Source organism: Falco punctatus (assembly GCF_963210335.1).
Source record: "Falco punctatus genome assembly, chromosome: 13".
Lineage (NCBI taxonomy): Eukaryota > Metazoa > Chordata > Aves > Falconiformes > Falconidae > Falco > Falco punctatus.
The window spans coordinates 5,729,580-5,752,791 of NC_137593.1; the positions used below are offsets into that span (position 1 = coordinate 5,729,580).

The 23,212-nt window shown below is 41.2% G+C and overlaps 2 protein-coding genes across 10 annotated transcripts in view; one reads left to right on the plus strand and one right to left on the minus strand.

The window, feature by feature from the left end:
• MYNN (myoneurin) overlaps window positions 1-4,486 on the plus strand; it is a 17,391-nt gene extending 12,905 nt beyond the window's left edge. For both annotated transcript variants that reach the window (XM_080410507.1, XM_080410506.1), the window contains one exon: window positions 637-4,486. In XM_080410507.1, the coding sequence (XP_080266633.1) occupies window positions 637-905 (269 nt within the window). In that variant the 3' untranslated portion in view covers window positions 906-4,486. The remainder of the gene's footprint in view (window positions 1-636) is intronic.
• The window catches only part of LRRC34 (leucine rich repeat containing 34), a 27,589-nt gene continuing 7,579 nt past the window's right edge, over window positions 3,203-23,212 (minus strand). For 6 of the 8 annotated variants that reach the window (XM_080410522.1, XM_080410521.1, XM_080410520.1 and 3 more), the window contains 6 exons: window positions 22,086-22,214; window positions 11,811-11,906; window positions 10,102-10,256; window positions 9,850-10,005; window positions 8,289-8,415; window positions 3,203-8,016 (listed from right to left, as the gene is read on the minus strand). In XM_080410522.1, the coding sequence (XP_080266648.1) occupies window positions 7,813-8,016; window positions 8,289-8,415; window positions 9,850-10,005; window positions 10,102-10,256; window positions 11,811-11,906; window positions 22,086-22,214 (867 nt within the window). In that variant the 3' untranslated portion in view covers window positions 3,203-7,812. Of the gene's footprint in view, window positions 8,017-8,288; window positions 8,416-9,815; window positions 10,006-10,101; window positions 10,257-11,810; window positions 11,907-22,085; window positions 22,215-23,212 lie in introns of all 8 variants that reach the window. The other 2 variants (XM_080410526.1, XM_080410525.1) reach the window with 2 other exon arrangements.

The window sequence follows — 23,212 nt, forward strand, 5'->3', positions numbered from 1 at the left end:
ACTTCAATAGAGGGAGGGTTAAATACCTGATGTGGGTTAGCGAGCTGTGCAAGAGCAGTGGCAGACTGCGTTCGAACAAAGCAGTGAGGAGGCTGTCAGCGGCGATTTCAGTTTAGAATAGGAAATCATTTCTCAGGTGGCTGGATAAAAACTGCAGTGGGTCTGGCTGGGATGGAGTTAATGTTTTCTCCCGAAGTTGTTTATGGATCAATGATGTATTGTCCATTGCTGTTGCAGTTGAAAGAGGATACTTGGATGTGGCTTGTAGATTTTCTGGGGTGGAAAATCTCAAGGAAACCTTCATAATGACATTTTTTCCAAAGCTCCTTTGTGCACTATGATGTTGAGGTTTTGTTATCTTCTGTGCCATGCCAAGTAGAGGTCAAGTTGGAGTGCATCAGCTGCTTAGTTGTCATGCTACAAGCAGCAGAGGATGCGATTCTTAGTGCTTACATTGTGTTTACAGCTGGTTCTGGCTTTGCGGCACATTGGAGCGCTGATAGCCCAGCTGCCCAAGCAGTCTTTGACACACCAAGTGCTGGTTTTGACAGTCATTTGAAAGGGAATTTGCAGAATTTGCACAGGGGCTTTTGAACATTTATTTCTTTTGTGGTTTTTTTTCTTCCCCCTCCTCAGGATCTGAAACTCCTCCCGATTCTAATGCACTTGATAATTCTTTCAATGAACAAGAATCCATTCAGAGTCAGAAAAGTCCTTTACCGGAGTCCATAGATGTGAAGCCTTCTGAGATGTCTTTAGCACTTCCTCTTCCCATTGGGACTGAAGACCATCAGATGCTGCTTCCCGTGACGGGTAATCAGTCTCCTTCATCAGAAACATTACTAAGATCTGCTGTGACTGGATATTCAGAACCTCAGTTTATTTTCTTGCAGCAGTTATACTGACAGCACAGTACAGAGCCATCACCATCATTTGGTAGTGAACTTGTATACGTTTGGTAAGATGAACATAAGCAAGCAAGCAGTCACACTTTTTTAATTGGACTTGTTCTTTTTTTTTTCTTTTTCCTCTGTGTAAAGACACTTGTAAGGCAATTCCATTGTGCAGCGCTGTCTTTTGGGTTTTGTTGAATTGTGCTAATCTACAGTCAAATCTCTGTTTGCAATTAACACTGATTTCCAGGAGACAAATCCTTTCCAGCAACACCTGCCTTAAGAATTCTCTGTTACATGTTGAGTGTATTTTGGAGATCTCCCATGTTCCTGCTGATCCGATGTGTCACAACGTCATTTGAGAGCAGACATTTTAAGCCATATTTGATAGCTGAAGAATACTAACCCAGAGGTTTAAGGGGAAAATCATAATTTGAATGTACTAACAAGCTTGTACTTCTGCATTCTAAGGTGATATAATGGTACATGACGGAAGGTAGGCCAGTGCTCTGGTGAGGTGCTTGCCAAGAATTACTGCTGTCTGCCAGAAGTATCCATCTTCAGTTGAAGGCTGACCAGAGGGCAAGTTTTGTGTGTATTTTCCTGACGAGGCCAGTAAAGGAGGGTTAATTTTTTTTTTTTTTGCATGGTAAGCCAGGGGGTTCTAGTAGCATAGATAATACTGGGTATTCTTTCCAACAAGTCACTTTTTCTTTTCAGTGAATCCAGCATTGTTGTATCTTGTCCCAGATTTATTTTTCACGTCTCTAAAACACCCTGGTTTTGGCACAAACAGCAACATTTGCTCAAAAGGAGAGCTGGAACACACGTGTTGTAGATGAGAGGAAAAGATGCATTGACTTAATTGTGAGGCATGAATCATAGCTTCATAATCCCTTTTTTATAGTAGTGCTTCTTCTTGTGCTAGACTGTAGGCGCAAAAGAGGAAATAAATCCTGCCCTTCACTGTGAAAATAATAAGCGAATGCCACATGAGGGGGCATTAAGGAAGAATACAACAGAGCAGATCAATATTCTTCCAGGCAAGGTTTTCTTAAGTGTGACTGATTAGTTTTAATTGAAGTATTTATGTATTGCTTTACGTCTCATGTCACTTGTCCACAGTAACTGCAGAAAACCGGTATCTAGCAAGACCCATGTGAAGGTATGTTTTGTTACTAGCAGTGTACATTTTTAAAAAGCAACATTTTTAGTGTCTTGGTAGGGTCATTAGTTAAAGACTAGTTGACAGCAGGAGTACTTTTATACTCCATTTTGCCAGCTTCTTCCATTAACATAATGTTAGCATTAAGTAATCATCAAATAGTAAGCAAACAGTCATAGTACTGTACCAACAATGCATTTAAGGATATTATTTGTTGGTTATTTACTTGGTGCTAGCATTCGATTTCCACTGATGCCTTGTGTCCAGACACTGATAAATAGAAGAGCATAGGAGATACCTCTTAACTGATTCTGTTCTACATGGAGTAATAATTAATCTGCACCTTAATTAAACAGACTTGTGAAAAATTTCTTGGAGGATTTAATTTAAATATGGGGCCAGTGGTCCCTTGATTCCCGGGCATGACTACAGATATTATTTTTTTTCTTCTTCCTACATCTTTGTACATGTAAAGTTGTAGGCCTTTTGCTTCTTTGTGTTGATCATCTTGGTATGTGGCATGTTTAAAAACTCTGCTTCTTGATCATATTTCATGCTTTAATATATGGCAAATTTGCTGATAAAGTCTGCCACAGGCAGGAAGGAGTACAACTACGTTCACTGGGAACATTCTTAATGCAGGTATCTCTGACTCTGTCTGCTGGAGCTAATTATTGTTGTAACTGCCTGACTTACTTTCTTTGCTTATCGATACTACAGCATTTACAAACAGCTGATGTCCTTCGCAGTACTGGCAAAGGACAATGGATGAAGTTTTCTGATATTTTTTTCACCTCCTCTTTGTTTGTCATTTCCTCTTTTCCTCCCTGTTTTGCTTTTGTATCTTCTGTTGTTGATGTAGCACCTTAGTCTTGCCATTTAAGATTGGAGAACCACAAAGATTGGGATCTTGACTGTGTTAAAAAAGCAACCTCTGTGTAGCTTGTCCTAAAGGCTCCTCTTTACTTTCTCTCTCTGAAAAATATAGCAAAAGTCTTGGGATAGAGATAGGCTTAGTCATGAATACTGAAAAAGAACAGTACTGGACAACTGATAAATTACGTATTTTAACAGCTTTGAAAGATAAACTAATGATATGCTGCTGTTATCTGAGGAAAAGTATCTGAAGCGTAACATAGCCAGGATAAATGATCACAAGAGAGAACTAGCTCTGGAAGGAAAAAAAAAAAATTCAAAATTACATTCCTACGTAGAAAATGCATTCCATAACAATGTTTGTTTGGACTGTTTTTATATTTCTAAAATTATAGCTTGTTACTGTATTCTTAGATTTCAGACTTTTTTAAAAAATACAGTGCTTAGATTTATACAGGATTTGTTTAGATACTTAGTAACACTTGCTTTATTAGTCATTTAGTTTTCTTTATAGACAAGAAGATAATCATTATTTTTTACAAGACAACAATTTTAACCTTTCTTAATAGAAAACACAAGCTTGTAGTTTTGTCTTGGAGCAATAATTTAGTGACCTGCACTCTTGAGTCCCCATCTGAGAGTCTTGATTTTTATTCTCATCTTTTGTGAAGATATCTCAGCTGCTGAGGTATGATCTCTATGAACTGTATTCATTTACTAGAATATAGATTTTAAATATATATATACACACACACAAAAAAAATACTCGTAGGTGTGTTCAGGCTGGGTGCTGTAGGACCTGAAGAAGCAGGTCTGTACTGTACCTTTTGCCAACAGGTGCATGGAAATGGGCTGCACATCAAAGTCCTGGGTTTAAGGATTCTGAGTTCATTTTGGAGGTACAAGGTTTATAACAGCATTGATAACTTCTGTAAGGGATTAATATGGGAAAGCATGGAATCTTGTTAGGCAGACATCTCCTTGAGACCTGCCTGCAGAAGGCAAGAGGGAATTTTAATAATTCCATTAACAGTAACTTAGAGAAAATGACATGATTTGTCACACTCAGTACCGGTTCAGTCAATTTTGCACTGACATTGGTGCAAGTTTTGCCTGAATAGGTTATCTGCACCTAGAAGTCTCTGAATTGGCAATTGGGAAATACTTATGTGAGAATAGCTCCTTGTATGACACTCGCTTCAAAATTTGTGCCTGTACGTGGGCACAAAGCATGACAACTTTTCTGAAATCATGTGTTTCAAACCAGCTTTCAAGTATGGACAAGTCCCATGTTAAGGATTTCAGGGCTGTGATCTTGGAAAGTCTAGCGGTAGGCCTTGCAGAGTTAAGTTCAGATAAGGACTAATAACTGATCTTTTTGGTTAAATTATTTTTAAAGTATCTTTCATGTATATACAATTTTTCCTCTGTTATTTGTATATACCTCAACTCTCAATTTTATAATTCCCTGGGAAGGGAGGGAGTTGTACATATTTTAGCCTGAAGTGTTTTATGTTAGACTTTAATAAACTTGTTTTGTAATTTTCCCTCACCTTGTGTCTCCTGTTTTAACTGCAAGGGGTAGCAAGAAAAGGAGGAGGGAAGCAGTCTAACATAACCACCATCAAAGCACCCTGTGAGAAGGACACACGGTAGCCCTTGGTGCAGCACGCTACCACAGCAAGGATTGCTACTTTTTCTTCAAAGTAAACACACCTGATTTTTCTCATAGCAGATATTTTGGGTCTGTTCACACAAAATTAAACAAAAACTTTATTCTGAATACAGTCTAGTACAATGACTCTTGGGTTAATTTTGTCTACTTGTTTTGAGGTTTTGGGGGAGGTTGGTTGTTCTGGGGTTTCGTTGTTTTTTGTGGTTTGGTTTTGTTTTTATTTTTTACACAGTGCTTTGTAGATGCGGGTTTTATGTTAAAGTAGATAGTGAATTTCTTTATCAAATTTGTATCTTAACTTATTTTTACTAGATTGTTTAATTTTACAGCAGGTGGTATCATGGCTAGAGTACACAGTAGGACTTAGGGTACCTGTGTTGTACCACTGGCCTGCTGGGTCTGTCCTTTTCCTTCCCTTTAAACTGGGGCAAAAATGCTGCCTTTCAGCAAGGTACTGCGAGTTCTGGAAGCTGAAACAGTGCTTTACAGAGCAGGATTACACTTGCTTTAGCTACTAGAATAACTTAGAAGAACATGGCAAAAAATTCTAGGCTATATAAATTCTCTCACTCCAAAGAATGCAAGATACATCTTGTATGACTGTCAAGGTTTGGCTTCCAGAGAAAGGAAAGCAATAAATGTCTCTGGCGTAGGCCTCTAAGCAATACAGGTTTTTGCACAAACAATTATTTTAGTTTGCAGGAACCTTTGTATACAAAATTCAGGAGGAATTACTCTGCAGCCCTTTCTTACAAAGGGATACCAAAGTAAACTGTAACACATGAGCTGTTTTTATGGATATTGCCAATAATGCAGAGTGCTCTTACGGGCCAAGCATCTTGCTGTTAAACAAGGGTTCAGACAGAGTACAAATATTTCAAAAACATACGCTAGCACTTTTGAAAGGAGATGCCATTGATCCTGTGATATTTTGTGTATGATATTTTGCTATTTTACCACATCTAGTAAAGATAAAATACTGCCGTTGGTAGGGTTGGGACTGACCCAGTAGATTTGGTTCCCTGTTACCACAGCAGATTAATGAATGTCATTCATGCAAGTAAATTAAGACTTAATTTGGGCAATGAAAGTAGTTTGAAAGAGAAAGATAGATATATAGAAAAAAACATACCTCAATCTGAATCTGGTAGTGGTCTTTCTGGCAAGAAATTGTATCATCAGTGTCTCAGTAGTGAGAGTACCCTCTCAGAGTATAACCTGCAGTGCTTCAGAGCAGCAACACTCAGAAAAATACCAGCTTTGATAAATCAGGCTTATGTAATTATTTAAAAACCTAAGTATTTTCATAGCATGTAGATTCTTCTCAAACAATCTCATTCAGTATATCCTCAACTTCTGTTCTCATTGCTCTGTTCTTCCTGTTTAACAGCATCTAAAATACCAGCTCCTCTCTAGAATAGGGTTTTCACAGTGTGACTAGGGAGTGCTTAAGGAGAGGTCTACAGGTTGAGAGGGCCCTGTGCATACATACCTGCCCTGGGGGCTTGCCTCATCTTCTTAGGATACTAAGTGCTTTGTGGAGCAATAGTCAGACTAATTTGGGGGTGGGAGGAATGACAAAAAACCAACTGAACAGCAACAGTCTTCTACATACAACAGCTGTTGGTACCACCTTGATCCTTTCATACATCTCCCTGTTTCTACACTACTGCTGTGATAATACAGAATGCGAACATCAGCAGTTACGTCACTGCTGCTTAGGTATTATTGTTGAAAGTATTTTCTTTTTCCCCTCATACTTTGATCTTGTAGGTCTTTTGCCTATGGATTATTCTGTTACTTTATACTAATTTTTAACAGGCACAGTTAGACGTGCAGAAGATTGCACTAGTGAGAGCCTTTGAGCGAACCTCTGCTGTCTGGTTTGGTGACTTTTCTATTTAGCAGCGTGTATCTAGTCACCTCTACAGGTATGCACAGAGCGGGTGGAAAAAGGAAACAAGCTGAGTGGTTCCCAAACTTCTACAAAGTCTGTATTCAAACCATTAAACAATGTTTAACTACCATTATATGCATATGTTGTCTTATTCATGTGCAGGAGCTGCCACATGGCTATCATGATAGAAATCTTTTTAAACAGTTTTCAAGAGACAGGAATAAATAACGACACCAGGTTTGGTGGTGTTTTTCATTTGTAGTACAAGAAAGTAATACATGCTGCGAGTTAATCAAAATACCATTGATATCCCAGTAAATTAGGTTCACTAATTCATTTAACTTGGTTTTAAAAAAAGTCACTCTTGGAAAAAGATCAAAAGTGTGCAACTACTAAGTCAGAGATGACAGTTTATAGAGCACAGTAGCAACAAATGGATTTACCCAAACCTCTCGGCTTCAGCAGGAATCTTGTTCTACAGCATATCTGCTTTGCTGTCAAGCAAAGCTCCTGCCCAGCAGCTGTGCCAGGTGTTTAAGTTTTTGTCAGTTTGATGGGCCTGGCTGTACTCCAGAGACACAGCGACGTTACCTGTGGGCTGTTCCTGCGGTGTGGAAGCCTGACTGCAGAGACTGCAGCCCAGGAAGGCAACGGCAGCTCTTCCTCTGCAGCAGCTGTGTGGAAGAGGACCCTGTGGTCACGATGCTCTGTTCACAGGTGCTACTGCTGCTCTGGTCCAGCCCCTGCATCTTTTTTTAAATAAGCAGCACTTGATAGAAGTGCTGATCTCAGGGGGTCTTTAAAAACAGCGGAGTAGTTCAGCTGCTAGGAGTTCAACCCATGCATGTGCACTGCTGCAGTCTAAACCCTTTGCATGCCTCTGGTCAGTGACTGTTTACTCCCCACTACTGCTAAGAATACCTAGTGTCACTCACTCGCTGTAGTGAAAATGTTTTCTTCTAAGCATGTTCTTTTACTAAATTTATCTATTGCCTCAAAACCCTAGAGCTACAATTAATCATGGTACAGCAAAGGAGATAGAGCACTGTAGAAATAACTGCAGCAAAATTAATGAATTTTCATATTAATGGGCTCTTAATAGATTGAGCGTTATTTAGCAACAAATTTTAAGGTCAGTGGTTTGCTGTTTTATCTCTAATGCCATTTCAAGCGGGTTTACATTCCTTGTAGACTAAAGACCCAGAAGCAACAATGTGCAGCCAGTCTGGTATTAATAGAATTTAACTTGGTAGAAACCAGATAGGAAAAGCTCAACCGTATGGAATGCATCAAGCTGCTACCTCACTCACAAGTGTTCTGAAACAGCTGCAATGGCCAGACTGGCATTAGCATCTTTCTTTGTCACCTCCTCACAACTCGGTGTCCAGTAGTAATGCCTCCGAAGGCCATGGGAGAGCTCCGCAAGGTGAATGTGCCCATCCACTTCGTACGGTTCCACATCGGTACGGTTGGGTCTCAGGCGGCCTGTCTGGATTAATTCTGAAAAGGCCTGAAATGAATAAAACCAAGACTATAATACTCCCTTTTGACTGACTGCAGTGAGTGCTCTAGAAGATAACACACAGTAGGAGAGTACTTGATCGTTTGAGTATGCTGGTGTCCAGCGAGTCTCTTCACAGCACCATCATCATAATTTTTTAAAATACTTAGTAATTCAGGTATCTTGTTCACTAATTGCTGCAGTCTTCCCAATGACTGTAAAAACAAGTTAGAACAAATACACTAAACAAAACCCTTTTAGAAGAGTTCAGAAGCACTTACCATACAGGTGGCTTCATCAAATTTGTTCCCCCAGATGTAAATATAGGAAAGTTCCATGTTTGTTTTCATCGCATCTGAAAGAGCTACGAGTCCTTTGCCACTTATGTTGTTGCTTACCACCGACAACCTAATAAACAGAGAAAGTAGTTACACAAGTGCGTGCCAAACCACAGAATTCCCATCTTTTAATTGAAACTGAGAGCTTAACTATGATTTATCCTTATATTTTATCATTATCTGTTACTGTATATCATATAATTGTTATTGTTAATATAATTACTTATTTATATCAAGGCCAGTCCAAATGCAAAATTTTTTCAGGTTGTAAAGGCAGTTTGGATTATGGGCTTGTACTATTTCTAAAGGCATTTCCATGACTCCTGCAGCCAGGTTGGTCACAATTTAGTTCTTCAGTGTCAGGGACTTGCTGCGTGGTAGCCAGGTCTCATCTGTGCTTTGAAGCCCAAGCCTTGGCATTTATCCAGGCTAAGCTTTGATCTTTGTGGAGTGGCAGTTATTTTTATATTAGTGAACCTGGAAGGCTTTCAGAGGCACCTAGCAGCCACCACCTCCTCAGTCTGCTACTTAAAACTAATGGCTTCAGGTAACACCTTTGATCAGCTTTTACATCCTGCCGGCGCATGGTTTAATACAAGGTACGGGGAGATTACAGCTCCTCCGGGTTCACCCGGAAGCTGACTTCCACAGGGGATTTTCTTACGTGGTGAAGATCAGAATCAACAAATATAGTGCCTTATCCCTGCGTGGAATCTGATTATCTTAAAATTCTGAAGATGTACAGCTCTTGTTTGGTTTTGTTTGTGCATCACAGGGACCTAAGCTTTCAAGATGCAGAAAGAATTAACAAGAGCTAATTGCCTCACCCCCACCCCCTGCCAATTCTGGATGACTGTAAAAGCTGTGAATCACTGAAGTAAGATAAACCACTACAAAAACGGTTGTAAGCATCACTCCCTCCTGCCCCCCCCCCCAAAAAAAAAAAATAGAAGAACAAGCGTTGTCAGGCCACGCAGCAATGGACAAAATATGAAAAAAAGGAAGCACAAAGAAAGGGGACAAAATAAGTTACAAGCAGGCCTGGCAGTGTGGGAAGGTAAACACAAGGTGTTAGCATGTGAGACTGAATGGTGTGTCTTGGCCTCGTGTTTTACTCCTTTAGCTCATGTGAAGCTACAGGGGACTTAATTCAAATACCAACACAGGCCTCCTGTGCCGTCTGAAATGCGTGAGTGTGTCCTGCTGGGTCTCCAGCTGCAGGGCTCCCAGAGGACCTGTGCTCACCTCCAGCACCCTAGGATGTCTCACAGGTCTCGGGGCACCTCACGTGGCAGGACACCCCTATGGTCAGCAAAGGAATCCCACCCAGTCTGTCACCCACAAGTTTTTTCCCTTGAGAAGGAAAAATGGACCAAAAAGTTTGGAACTTCCTGATTTATCTGTTTTGATCAACATCAAAGCACACAGCTTTGATGTCAGTTCAGCCACTGCAAAGTCCAAGTTTCTTACACCTGCGGTCTGGGGAAGCTGTGTAAATACTAACGCCTGCAGAGTCCTGTTGTACAAAGCCAAGGCTTCACTCAGGTAGATGGCTCCATCATCTTCTATTCGGTTTGCATTGAGATCTAGGATTTCCAGGGTTTGGTTCAGTTTTAGTAGTTCTCCCAGAAATTTTACATCATCACGGGTTATTTTATTACTGAAAGAGAGAAGCACACATTTATTTTTTTAAAAAAAGTGCTAAGAAAATTAGTTTCTAATGTTATTCAGGGCTATGTCACTTAATAACTCTTACCAGCTAAGATCGAGGTATCTCAGGCTGGAGTTTTCATATAATGCCTCACACAGTCGCTCTACACCAAAGTTTCTCATTTCGTGCTTGCACAAGTGTAGTTCCACAAGCGAGGAGTTATTTTTCAACATCAGAGCTACGTGAACTGTGGTCTCTTCCTAAAAACATACACTCAGTTTTATTAAGCTGCACTTCAGGGTAAGATATGGTCTTGCTTCAGTAAAAGGGAGATGCACAGCTAACAGCGAGATTTGGTCACCAGTAGCATTCTATTTTGTATATTGTATTAAAAATAGCCAGGAAAAAATACATTGTGATAATGCTGAAAATAAAAAAAAGAAAAAAAGAAAAAGAAAAATACCAGAAATATATTTGCAGACTTACAGTACTAAATACATCCTTGCAAGATCAGAAGCATCACTGTTTGAATCATTCTGTCTAATCAGTTTTCCTCCCTGTCATTGTTCTTAAAAATCTGAATGTTTCAGCCAGTCTTCACTGACATTATTTTTTTGAGATGTAACGTGTTATTTAATGAAAAGAAACAGGATTGCTAGGGGAAAAAAATTGCCCTATTGCTGCTGTAAGGCAAAGTAAATTTGGTTTGAAGTGAATACTGAGTCAAAAATAAGCAACAACCCAGAGACCTCAGAAAATTATAGAGTTGAGGGTGGAAACAATGGCAAACAGAGCCTCCCACAGGCACAGTCCAGGCCTTGCTGTCCTATATTTTCAATAGCTGTAGTTCAAGTGGGGTTCTGAAATTAGGTATAGGCAGTTCAAGCTCTGTCTTAGTAGAAAAGAAACAATTAAAACCTGTTTAAACTGTTAAATTCACCTTTGGGAATTTAGGAAGATCTGGCCTTTGTGACAGCTTAATTTCATTATCCTGTCATAAGGAAAATACTGTTGCAGACACCTGACAACTGCTGCCAGTCTGGTGAAACCACCACCGTGAAACCAAGCAGCTCTGTAGCCAAGGCTCCTCCAGCACCAGCTGTGCACAAAAGCTGCATGCCTGCAAGTGCACAAAAGCTGCATGCCTGCAAGTAAAAGCCCTGCAGCAAGGTGTGCCTCTACACACCCAGCAGCCTGAGAAGATCAAAAAGATCAATCACTGCCTTGCAGATTCTCTTTTCAGCCCTCGATTGTTTTGGAGGGTTTGTGTCTTTGTTTTGACTTACAAATGCATCATAGGTTTTACATTGATGAGGTTCATTCACTTGTTAAATTTATGCTTCAAGTTCACACAGCAAAACAACAAAACCACACAGCCCAGTGAATATGGCATATTGTTGAAGTCTGCCTTTCTTTAGGCTGTGGGCACTGCACTGCTCAGATAAAAACAGCCTTTTGTTCTTCCCCTCATTTCCTGCTAAACAGCATTTCTCCCTTAGTCTGCTGAACTATGCATGAAACTCTCCCTGCTGTAACAGGTTCTCCAGTACCCAGACCTCTCCGTGTTAACCCATTATTTAATGAACGCGTATGTACCAGGAAAGAAAATTTTATGTAATTAAACTTCTAGTTAAACAGGAGCAACAGTGACTGCACAAAACTTGGCACAGAAAGAGGAAAAGAATATTTCTGCAACAATTTACTTTGTAAGGGAACCCAGAGCACCATGTAGTTCAGACATCAATAAATATATCAGTAATGACTTTACTTATGCTTCTTTCTTTGACTGAGCTGACACTAATCTACTTACATACCTCTTGGCTGTATAGTAAAGGACGATTTAGATTTATTGCTTTGACTGATTTGTTCTGAGTCAGGGCTGTTGCTATTGCTATTAGACACTCCATACCCTGGAAATGAAAATAAACAAACTCTTTAGAGAAACCTGTTCAATGTATAGATCAAGCAACCAATTTACTACAATGACTTAGAATTGACTGTCAAGAAGATCAAAAACGTCAAATGAATGGGCTCAGGTTGGAAATACTATTTTTTCTGCCTCCATGTACTCTGGAGAGTTGCAAGTGCAGTAGCCAAGTGCTTACAGACACATAATGTATTTTCTGATAATAACAGTGCCAACTCCCTATGGAATAATAGAGTGGAATTAGACTAAGCAGTACAAATGACTAGGAAATTTGGCAACTGAGAAAGTAAAAAGCAAGACTAATGAATCTCTAAGATACTTGTTCATTTAATTGATCCTGTATTTTGGTTTTCCTGATTTGTGAAGCAAAATCAGCTTGCGTGTGTTCCCTGAGGTCTTTGGTAAAAGTCTTAGCTAACATTTGTCCACTGGGTAAATTCATACTAAATGTGAATAATGTGGTACAGAGAAGCCAGAGACTAGAATATGGGCCAGTTCAGGGGTTATTTTATTTCCTTCTAGTTTGCTCACTAATTTATATTTATGTTACTTTCCAGTTAGGCTGGTCTACACCCAAAGCCATTTCATTTTAAACCAACTCTCTGTCAACTCCCTACACCAAGCATAAACACATTAAGCTTTCAAATAAATCCTACACTGGTCACACTTCCCTCATTTACCTATTCATAACACTCTTCATGCTTTCTGAAGGTATTCCCCCTTCTAGTTCAGGAGAAAATTCTGTAATTCCAGGAAAGAAATATGAGTTTTTAGAAGTGATCCACAGGCTTTTACCGACTAGAGTGGGAAGCACCCTGCTTAGGGATTGACCCATTCGTCCTAGGTGCACTGTGTAAAAAGTCTCAGCACCTGATTCTAGGAGGTGGCGGGTTATCCAAGATTAAATTGGGTGCCTCTGTGCTCAATTCAGTACTGTTGTGCTTATGGCCTTTATGGATCGAGCTCTGAAAGGAGCAACAGAGCTATGGGACTGGGTGACTTTCAGGCATTACAGTGATATGGAGAAATAGTGTGAAATGGGGACGCTTAACACCGACTGTGATTGTATATGTCTACTCGGAAATGCGGGTATGGTGACTAGTCATGGGTGCGGTGTCTGGTCACATAGGCACACAGCTCTGAGGAGACAACTACAGTTTTTGAGGAGACGCCTGCCCCTCTTCCTCTAACAAAGGGGAGACGCCTGCCCTTCTTTCTCTAACAAAAGGGGCTATTTAAAAGAGAATGAGAGAAGATGAGAGACATTCAAATGCTATCTAGAGGGAGGGAGTGCTAAGTCTCCTTGCTGGAGAAGATTGGATGGTCACAAGGACATGAATCACCTTTCCTTGCTGAAAAAGATTAGATGGTCACAAGAACATGAATCACCTACAAACCTGCAAGACCACCACATTCCAGGAAACGGACTGATAAGCTAATTAACATACGAAGCGGGGTTTAGGTAACGAATATGTATAGGCATTAATTGAATATTCATTTGTTTCATTGTATAAATGTGGGATGGTTCGTCACTTCGGGTATGCACGCTTGTGGAGGAGCGATCCCCCGTGCATCTGCGCGCAATAAACATACCTACTTTATAACTTTCGAGTTATAGAGTCTAATTCCGCACGTCAGTTTTGGCGAGCCAGGCAGGAGGATTTCTGCTCGGCCGAGGGACCAGCTGCGGAGCGGACGCTCCTAGGCGCGCCCCGGGAGATTTCCTCGGAGGAGCCTCCTCTTCTCAGCTGTTCACCCGGGAGCAGAAGAGAACCCCTGGATCCGCGGATAAAACGGTATGTTTAGTAACGGGGCGGCTGGTGAGACGCACGGAGACGTCCGGCGCGCAGCGTAGTCCCCAGGAGGAAAGGTACCTTGGGAGGGGGTTTGCTGACCAAGGGGTGGCCGCTAGCGATCTTGAGGGAAGATCGAGCAAACCCGAGGTTACTGCCATTCCTAAAAGCCCGGAGGCCTCGTGACGGAAAGCGGGGGGCGGGACGGAATAAGGCGGAATCTCACAGGAACAAGAGGGACCTCACAGCAAAAGTAAAAGGGAAACTTTTGCGTAGGAAAAAAGGGGGAAGCTAAAAACTTCCATTGGGTTGTCTTAAGAATTGGGGAATTCCTAGAATATAACAACTGAAATAGCGCTCTGTGTCTTGTTTGTTCTATGTGTTGTCTTGTTACATGTTCAAAACTTGGAGTTATGAAATGTATGTTGAAAAATAATAATATTCTGGTAATTCGTGGCAAATAGCGGAAAACTTAACACTCTGCTTAAGACCAGGAAAAATGTGGGTTTTGTTTGTTGTTTGTTTTTTGGCAATTGTTCATTGAAATGCATACTTTGTGAACTGTCAGTGTTCCTAAAAGTTGTACATAAGTGCACGGTACCGTATAACATACTGCTTGTGTGACTGAGGGCTGCCCGGAGAGTGTGAATGGTGTGATTGAGATGCGCATTTTGATTTTCCGTGTATAGCTTAATTATTTTGACTGAGTGTGAGTGCAAGAGTGCTTGAGACACGCGTTTGAGTGCAATACGAGTAAGGAGCTCTATCCGCGTTTCCGACCTTGGGTGGCTAAGGCGGCCGGAGAAAAACAAAGTAATTAAAATTGTAAAATGGGAAATGGAAGGAGTAAGCCCTGTGAAAAATCGCCCTTGAGTTGTATATTAAAACATTGGAGTGATATCGTAGGACATGGTGGTACTGAAAATAGAAGGAAATTGATTAAATATTGTAATCAGTGGTGGCTTTTGTATAAATTGGAGTGATGCGAAATGGCCTCAGGAGGGAGGAACGTTAGATTATAACACTCTCCTGTGATTAATGTTGTTTCTGAGGAGAGAGGGAAAATGGGGCGAAGTATCGTATACAGACATGTTCTTCGTCCTCCAGGACAAACCTGAGTGGCAAAAGAACTGTGGATTAGTACCCCCTCGGGATCCTATGGTACTAGCACTAGAAAGAGTGCGGGATTAACATCACCTGATCTTTGATTATGGCTTTAGAAAAGGATAGGAAAAAACCCTAAGACCTAAACTAGAAAGATGTTCTTGTTGAAATTTCTGTGTTTAAAAGCTCAGGTTGCGGTTCCTTCTGTGGAGCAACCAGAATGAAACACGTTGTAAGATAAAAATTTGTACTAATGTATGTAAAACCTGAGGGGGGTGGGGGGTGGTGGAGAATCAAAGACCTTGTGAAAGTGTTAAAGTATTGGGGTGAGTTTGTACAAACCCCCGTAGCCCCTCGAAGGTGCGACTGAGTCACGCTGGATGCATGGCAGGGTGTTTGCTGTTTGCCTGCGAAGGCTGATATGTAATAACACAGACTTAAAGCAACAAGTAGCAGATTTGCATTCAGGGTAAGAAAGAGTTAAAACAGAACTGCTGTTGCAGAGGCAGGCCTGTGTAACCTGCAGAGCAGGAACAGCATCTCTTGCCCGGAATCCTCCTGATGGTGGGGAGGAGGGGGTTGCTGTTGCTGACAATTGAGCTGAGGGACCTGACAATGTCACCCCAATTGCTGCAGCATTTGCAGTACAACAGGACCCGTAACGGCCCCTTTAGGGCAGGGAATGGGTATGAGGTGGAATTTTAGTGAATACGAAACCAACTTATTTGTTGAACTTCAGTAAAAAAAATAATAATTTTTTGTTACAGTTGTGGGAGCTGCTGGCCACCAGGAAAACATCCTGAAACCTTTAAAGTACAAACTAAGAAAACAAACAAGAATGCCAAATTCCCCAAAGGCCCTTCTTGGCAGGGACTTATTAGAACAATTGGAGGCAACAATCAAATTTAAAAAAGGGGAAGTTACTCTGGAAGTTAATGATCACCAATACATACAGGTTATGAGCCTATCTTTGGCCAGTACTCCTATAAAAAGGGAAATTGATACCAGAATTATTGATCAGGTATATCCCGGAGTATGGGCAATTGACATACCGGGACGTGCCAAGAATGCATCACCTGTTATAGTAAAATTAAAGGAAGGACAGAGTGTGATAAGAATTAAACAATACCCACTGAAAAGGGAAGATAGGGAAGGAATTCGTCCAAACATAGAGCGATTCATAGAATTAAAACTACTAAAAGAATGTGAGTCAGAATTTAACACACCTATCCTCCCAGTTAAAAAACCTGATGGGTCTTATAGGATAGTTCAAGATTTAAGGGCCATTAACAAAATAACAGAGGATCTGTATCCTGTAGTAGCTAACCCCTATACCTTACTAACCACCCTGACACCTGACCTAGCTTGGTTCACAGTTTTAGACTTAAAAGATGCCTTCTTTTGCCTCCCTCTCCATGAAGCCAGCCAAAGAATTTTTGCTTTTGAATGGGAAAATCCCGGAAGCGGTCGAAAGACCCAGCTCACATGGACGGTGTTGCCACAGGGGTTTAAAAATAGCCCCACAATTTTTGGAAACCAATTAGCAAAGGATTTGGAGTTATGGGAACCACCGTCAGGAGAAGGGAAAGTGTTACAATATGTAGACGATCTTCTTATTGCAACCAGAACCAAAGAATCTTGTATTATTTGGACTGTGAGCCTGCTGAACTTTCTGGGACTACAAGGATATCGGGTTTCTAAGAAGAAGGCACAGGTGGTGTTACAACAAGTCACATACCTAGGGTACAAGATCAGTGCCGGACAATGGGTCCTAGGGAAGGCCCGAAAAGAAGCCATATGCCAAGCCCCCCGACCACGAACTGTAAAGGAACTGCAGACATTTCTGGGAATGACAGGATGGTGCAGGCTTTGGATATGTAATTATGGCTTGCTTGTTAAACCATTATATTCCCTGATAGCAGCTAATCAGAAGGATCTTCAGTGGGATGCTGAATCAGACAGAGCTTTCCATGAACTGAAGAAAGCCTTAATGTCGGCACCAGCACTAGAACTTCCTGATGTGAGTAAGCCATTTTTCCTATTTTCCCATGAGAAACAGGGAATGGCATTAGGAATACTGGCACAAGATTTGGGACCATACAGACGGGCAGTGGCATACTTCTCTAAACAGCTGGATGCCACTGCAAAAGGGTGGCCTGGTTGCCTGAGAGCAGTAGCAGCTGTCATCCTAAACATCCAGGAGGCCCGGAAGTTTACCTTGGGCCAGAAAATGACTGTCTTAGTATCCCACACAGTGTCTGCAGTCCTTGAAACAAAAGGGGGGCATTGGCTCTCCCCACAGAGATTCCTAAAATACCAGGCCATAATGGTGGAACAAGATGATGTTGAGATCGTGACTACAAACATCGTCAATCCGGCCTCGTTTCTTAATGGGAATGTTGGCGAATCAGTCGATCATGACTGTCTAGAAACAATCGAAGCCACTTATTCTAGTAGGACAGATCTCAAGGATGTTCCTATTAATGGAGCTGAACATTGGTTCATGGATGGGAGCAGCTATATGCTGAATGGAAAACGACATTCCGGATATGCTGTTACAACCTCTGAAGAAGTGATAGAATCGGGACCGCTACCAGCTGACACTTTGGCACAGAAGGCTGAAATCATAACCCTTACTCGAGCTCTGGAGAGAGCTCAGGGAAGACCTATGAATATTTGGACTGATTCTAAATATGCCTTTGGAGTGGTACATGCTCATGGAGCAATATGGAAAGAAAGGGGACTGTTAAACTCCCAAGGAAAAATCATCAAACATGCGGAAGAAATTTTGAAACTCCTAAATGCGGTCCAGCTTCCTGAAAGGGTGGCAATTATGCACATCAAGGCACACCAGAAAGTGAGCACAGAATTAGAAAGAGGAAATGAACTGGCGGACAGGGAAGCAAAACAGGCAGCCAGAAAAGCAATCAAGGTAGAGGGTGCGCTAATACCCGATGGACAAATATCTCTAGAAGGTAAACCAGACTATACTAAAGAAGATCGCAAACTGATTTCTGACCTAGAGGGATCATATAATGAGGAAGGGTGGGCTGTAATCTCACATGGGAGAATAGTGATTCCTTCCTACATGGTATGGTCAGTAGTTCGGGAAGAACATAGAAAAAGGCACTGGGGGGCAGAAGCTCTATATAAGGATCTCACTAAAAACATAATAGCACGAAATTTGTATACTACTATTAGACAAGTAACCCAACAATGTGATCTTTGTCTCCAGACTAATCCTAAGATTACCAAGGGGCCAAAGTTGGGAAAATTGGGAAAGGAAATGTTCCAGGGCAACATTGGCAGATTGATTTCTCAGAACTTCCTTGAAAAGGGGGGTATCGATATTTATTGGTACTAACAGATACCTTTTCAGGATGGCCAGAAGCCTTCCCGTGCAGAACTGCTAAAGCCCGGGAAGTGACCAAAATACTACTAATACTACTCCAAGAGATAATACCTAGGTTTGGAGTCCCAGCAGTAATGTCCTCGGATAGAGGACCACATTTTGTGTCCAGAATAATGCAACAGATCAGCCACCATCTAGGAATAGATTGGCAATTACATACCCCATACCGACCACAATCGAGTGGCCAGGTAGAAAAGATGAATCATCTAATCAGACAACAGATTGTCAAGTTAGGTCAAGAAACAAATCTAACTTGGCCCCAGTCTTTGCCATTAGCTCTTACACGAATTCGAACTAGACCAAGAGCAAAAGAGGGGCTTAGCCCATTTGAAATTTTATATGGACGACCCTATGGGGTACAAAAGGGGACGTCTTCACAGACTGGTGAAGAAACAATGACTTCCTATATGGTGGCACTAAACAAACAATTAATAAGAATTGAGAAGCATGTGATGGGAACACGCAGTAGGGGTCTGGATGGACCTGTTCACGATATACGACCAGGGGACTATGTATACGTTAAGTGTTTTACAGATAAAACCCTGGAACCACAGTGGACCGGACCTTTTCAAGTCCTACTCACCACCTACACTGCAATCAAGGTTGAGGGACAGAATTCTTGGATTCACCATACCCGGATCAAGAAAGCCCCTGCAACTTTGTGGAAAGTAACCCCAGATAAAAAAGAACTGAAACTCAAATTTACTCGGACAAATGGGAACAATGTGGGTGGCAAGTAAGTGAACCTGAGCGGTTGTGGATCCACCATATGGGAAGGGCACCACAACAAACAATATAGAACAAAAGAGTCTGGGACTGAGCCAGTGGCCAGTCTTGCCCAACTTGTTATCAGTAAGCCCCAACTCAAACAAAGATATTTTTGATCAAAACAGATTTTATATGTATATATGAGGAACGTTTAGATTCTTAAAATGATCAATAGTGGGTTTAAACCATTTGTGTTTTTTTGTACCCTCTCTCTTGCCTACAACCAAGAGCCTGATAACTGGCCTTGGAATCATGCCCAGAAAAAACACACTGGAATAATGGGAAAGGTGGACTCAAAGACGAAACTAGCTATGGTGGTTTTTTCTGAAAATGAGGTGTACCAAAAGAATCAATGGGATTGGGAGGATGTACACAAAGTCGACCGATTATGGGGAAAATTAGGAGATAGGATAAAAGTAGGGTGTCAAACGTATAATGAAAAAGATAACACCAAGATTTCAGGAGACACCCTGATTAATGTCAGAAAGGTAGATAAGGAATTTACCCTTCTAAATACAGCCATGTGCTTTAATTCACGGGAATGTTGGCACAATTTTACCTTAACCGAGCCCATCTTTATAATATGCCTAGGAAAGGAATCCCCAAGAACAGCTCTGACTTATAAGATCAAAATAACAATCATGCTAACCACTGTTCCTACCACCACCACAGTTACAACAACCCCATTAACGCTTGATCTTAAGTTAACTAAACCAAATCCAAAAATTTATACAATTGGACCATATGCAATCAGAAATACAGGTCAGCAACAAATGTTGTTTAAAAGAATAGAGTTACAAATACAAGTCAATGTTTCTGATGTTAAGCCATCCTGTTCCCCCTTCTTACGGACCTCTTATGAGGGATGGACAACTTGGTTAAGAAAAAGAGGAAATATTTATCGAAACCGAATAGTGAGAGATGTAACTGGAATATTGGGAACAGGACTCGGAGTATTAAATTCCATAGACTCAGAGGTGATAATGAATAAACTAGCCGCCACCACGGCCGATCTATCAAAACTACAACAACCACTAAAATCTTCATTATTGGCATTAGGGGCGCACCAATGGTTGATATCGAAGGTACTCCCCAGGTGGGAACAAATAAACATGGAAGATCATCAACTCATCACTAAGGCGTTAGGTGGTTTACAGGACGACGTCGCCCTGGCTCTAAGTTGTATGCAAGCCCAAATGTGGATGCAATCAATAGCTGCATCCATAATAAGAGAAGGAGAGGAAGGCATATTTCCTACGGAAATTCGAAAGATGGTTTGGGACAATGCTACAGAAGTAGAAAGAAAACTCCAGTCATGGTGGAATATGGTGAACTTTACCTATGACCCCAACACACACACAATCACAGCTTTTGTATTAACCATACATAATGCAGTAATAATTACCATACACCCCATTGTAGCCCTTGGAATTAACCATAATGGGGTGCTCCTATACCCTTTTGAACATAGAACATGGGCCAGAAAGATAGGCGACAAGTGGCAAACAGTAGATTTAGAATCTTGTATTATGCGAGAACAGCAGGGCTTCCTCTGTGAAAGCAATACTATAATGGCCCAGGATACTTGTTTAGATACAGATCAGAAAATATGCCATTTCGAGGCCCGACCAAATGCAAACTTGAAAACAGTAATTATATATGCAGGGAAGGGATGTGCGTGTTTGAGAACTAAGTGTAACACAATAACTGTAGATGGGGAGATAAAGGAGACTGCACAATATTCAAATTATTTTACATCTAACTTTACCCTATGATCCATCATGATATAGAGGTGATCAAGAAAGTTTTTTTAAAAAAAAAAAAAGGTAGAACAGGATGGAAACCATAATTGGTGGAATACTCTCTTTGGCTGGTCACCTTCTGCAACAGGAATTCTTAACACTATGGTACACCCCATTGTGATCTTACTGATCAGTTTAGGAATTTCCTTAATACTAACCATTATGTTCTATTTGTGGGTTTGGAGAATGTTTAAAAGGGTAACACTTATGTATGATGCTTTATATCATTCGGGAAGACTGCTTAAGTAAAAGAATTTACTTAATTTAATAAAAAGGGGGGATTGATATGGAGAAATAGTGTGAAATGGGGACGCTTAACACCGACTGTGATTGTATATGTCTACTCGGAAATGCGGGTATGGTGACTAGTCATGGGTGCGGTGTCTGGTCACATAGGCACACAGCTCTGAGGAGACAACTACAGTTTTTGAGGAGACGCCTGCCCCTCTTCCTCTAACAAAGGGGAGACGCCTGCCCTTCTTTCTCTAACAAAAGGGGCTATTTAAAAGAGAATGAGAGAAGATGAGAGACATTCAAATGCTATCTAGAGGGAGGGAGTGCTAAGTCTCCTTGCTGGAGAAGATTGGATGGTCACAAGGACATGAATCACCTTTCCTTGCTGAAAAAGATTAGATGGTCACAAGAACATGAATCACCTACAAACCTGCAAGACCACCACATTCCAGGAAACGGACTGATAAGCTAATTAACATACGAAGCGGGGTTTAGGTAACGAATATGTATAGGCGCTAATTGAATATTCATTTGTTTCATTGTATAAATGTGGGATGGTTCGTCACTTCGGGTATGCACGCTTGTGGAGGAGCGATCCCCCGTGCATCTGCGCGCAATAAACATACCTACTTTATAACTTTCGAGTTATAGAGTCTAATTCCGCACGTCAACAGCACCACACACTTAAGAAGGAAAAGAACCTCCAGGGAATAAGAAGTCCTTCCCTCAACATGAATTACACAGGGCTTAGACAGCATAAGAAAAATGAACAGCAGAAGCAAACCTCAGAAAATCTGAAAGCCAAGCACTTGAATTCCCAGGGACATTGTGGCAATAATACATCATCCGTTAATGACTTCACAGGTGCTTTATGCAACATGCCTTTCCAAGTATGCATTGCCATATTATACATTGTGTTACCTGGAGCTATCACAAAATGTAAAATCAATGACAAAAGATGGCATTCCCCCCTGATTAAGCACTGCAGGACCTTTGTGATACCCTTGAAAGACTTACATCATTGATGATAATTTTACTGGGTTACTCACTATATCACAGTCTCCAAGATCCAGCTTCTCCAAGGTTGAGTTAATTTGTAGCATTGAAGCAAAAAACATCCCACCTTTGTTGCCTATTTTGTTTCCAGTCATTCTCATATACACAAGAGTTTTATTCCTCTAGACAAAAAAAAAAAAAAATTCCTTTCAAACAGCCTGATAAACAACACTGTCCTTTTCCTTGTGAATCTCGCTGGTTGTCACACAAAAACAAAACAACCCTCCAGAAGAATTGTGTCTAAGTGATGACACTGACTAAGCAGTTGGCTCAGGCTCCCCTCAGAGGAGTCAAAAGCATGAGAGTCTGGAAGCAAAACTCCAGTATTTCAAACCTTTTGTTTCTCCCAGGTTCACAAATTTCATAGTCACAAAAATAATCCAGGCAGATATTTCTGCCTAAGTTGACATCTGAAATGCAAATGATATCAAAACTGATTTTAATCTAGTAAGTGTATTTTAAACAAGAAAGTAATCTGCTTTATTTTTTCATAATCTTTTAAATCACATGACCAGTCAAAGTCAAACCAGTGTGTAAGTCTTTGCAGGACTGGTGACTTCACTGGTAATGTAAGGTTCTGATCAGACATCTAGGAAAGTCAGCATCTTTCCCCTCACCCATCACAGAATTTCAATGGGTAGGAAATAGCTATTTAACTATTAAAGCCCCAAATGCAATGCAGAGTAACTTTTTACTCTTAATTCCTCAGTACCACATAATCACTGACTACCAGAGATGATGGTTGATTAAGTTAAAGATTACAAAATGAGTAGTTCTGTGAGCAGCAGAACTATTGAAGCCTGGTTTCATACGCTTTTTATGTCTTCCACGTGTCCTCAGTACCCCTTCCCCCACTGCAGTGTGGCATCTACTACAGCATCTTCCTCCTCGGTAACACCCCCCCTTCACCCCGGATCCCCCCCCCCGCCCGGCCCAGCAGCCAAGGGGCTGGTGCTCAGGACCTGCCACCCTCCTGCTCAGCAAACCCCGCAAACGCTGCCCGGGGCTGCACACCCAGCCTGGGGCGTTGCCACCCCGGGCTGTACAACCTAGAGTACAGGGCTGTACAACCTAGAGTACCGCCGTAGGTTCTGGAGGCCTGTCAAATGCAGTTGAAATC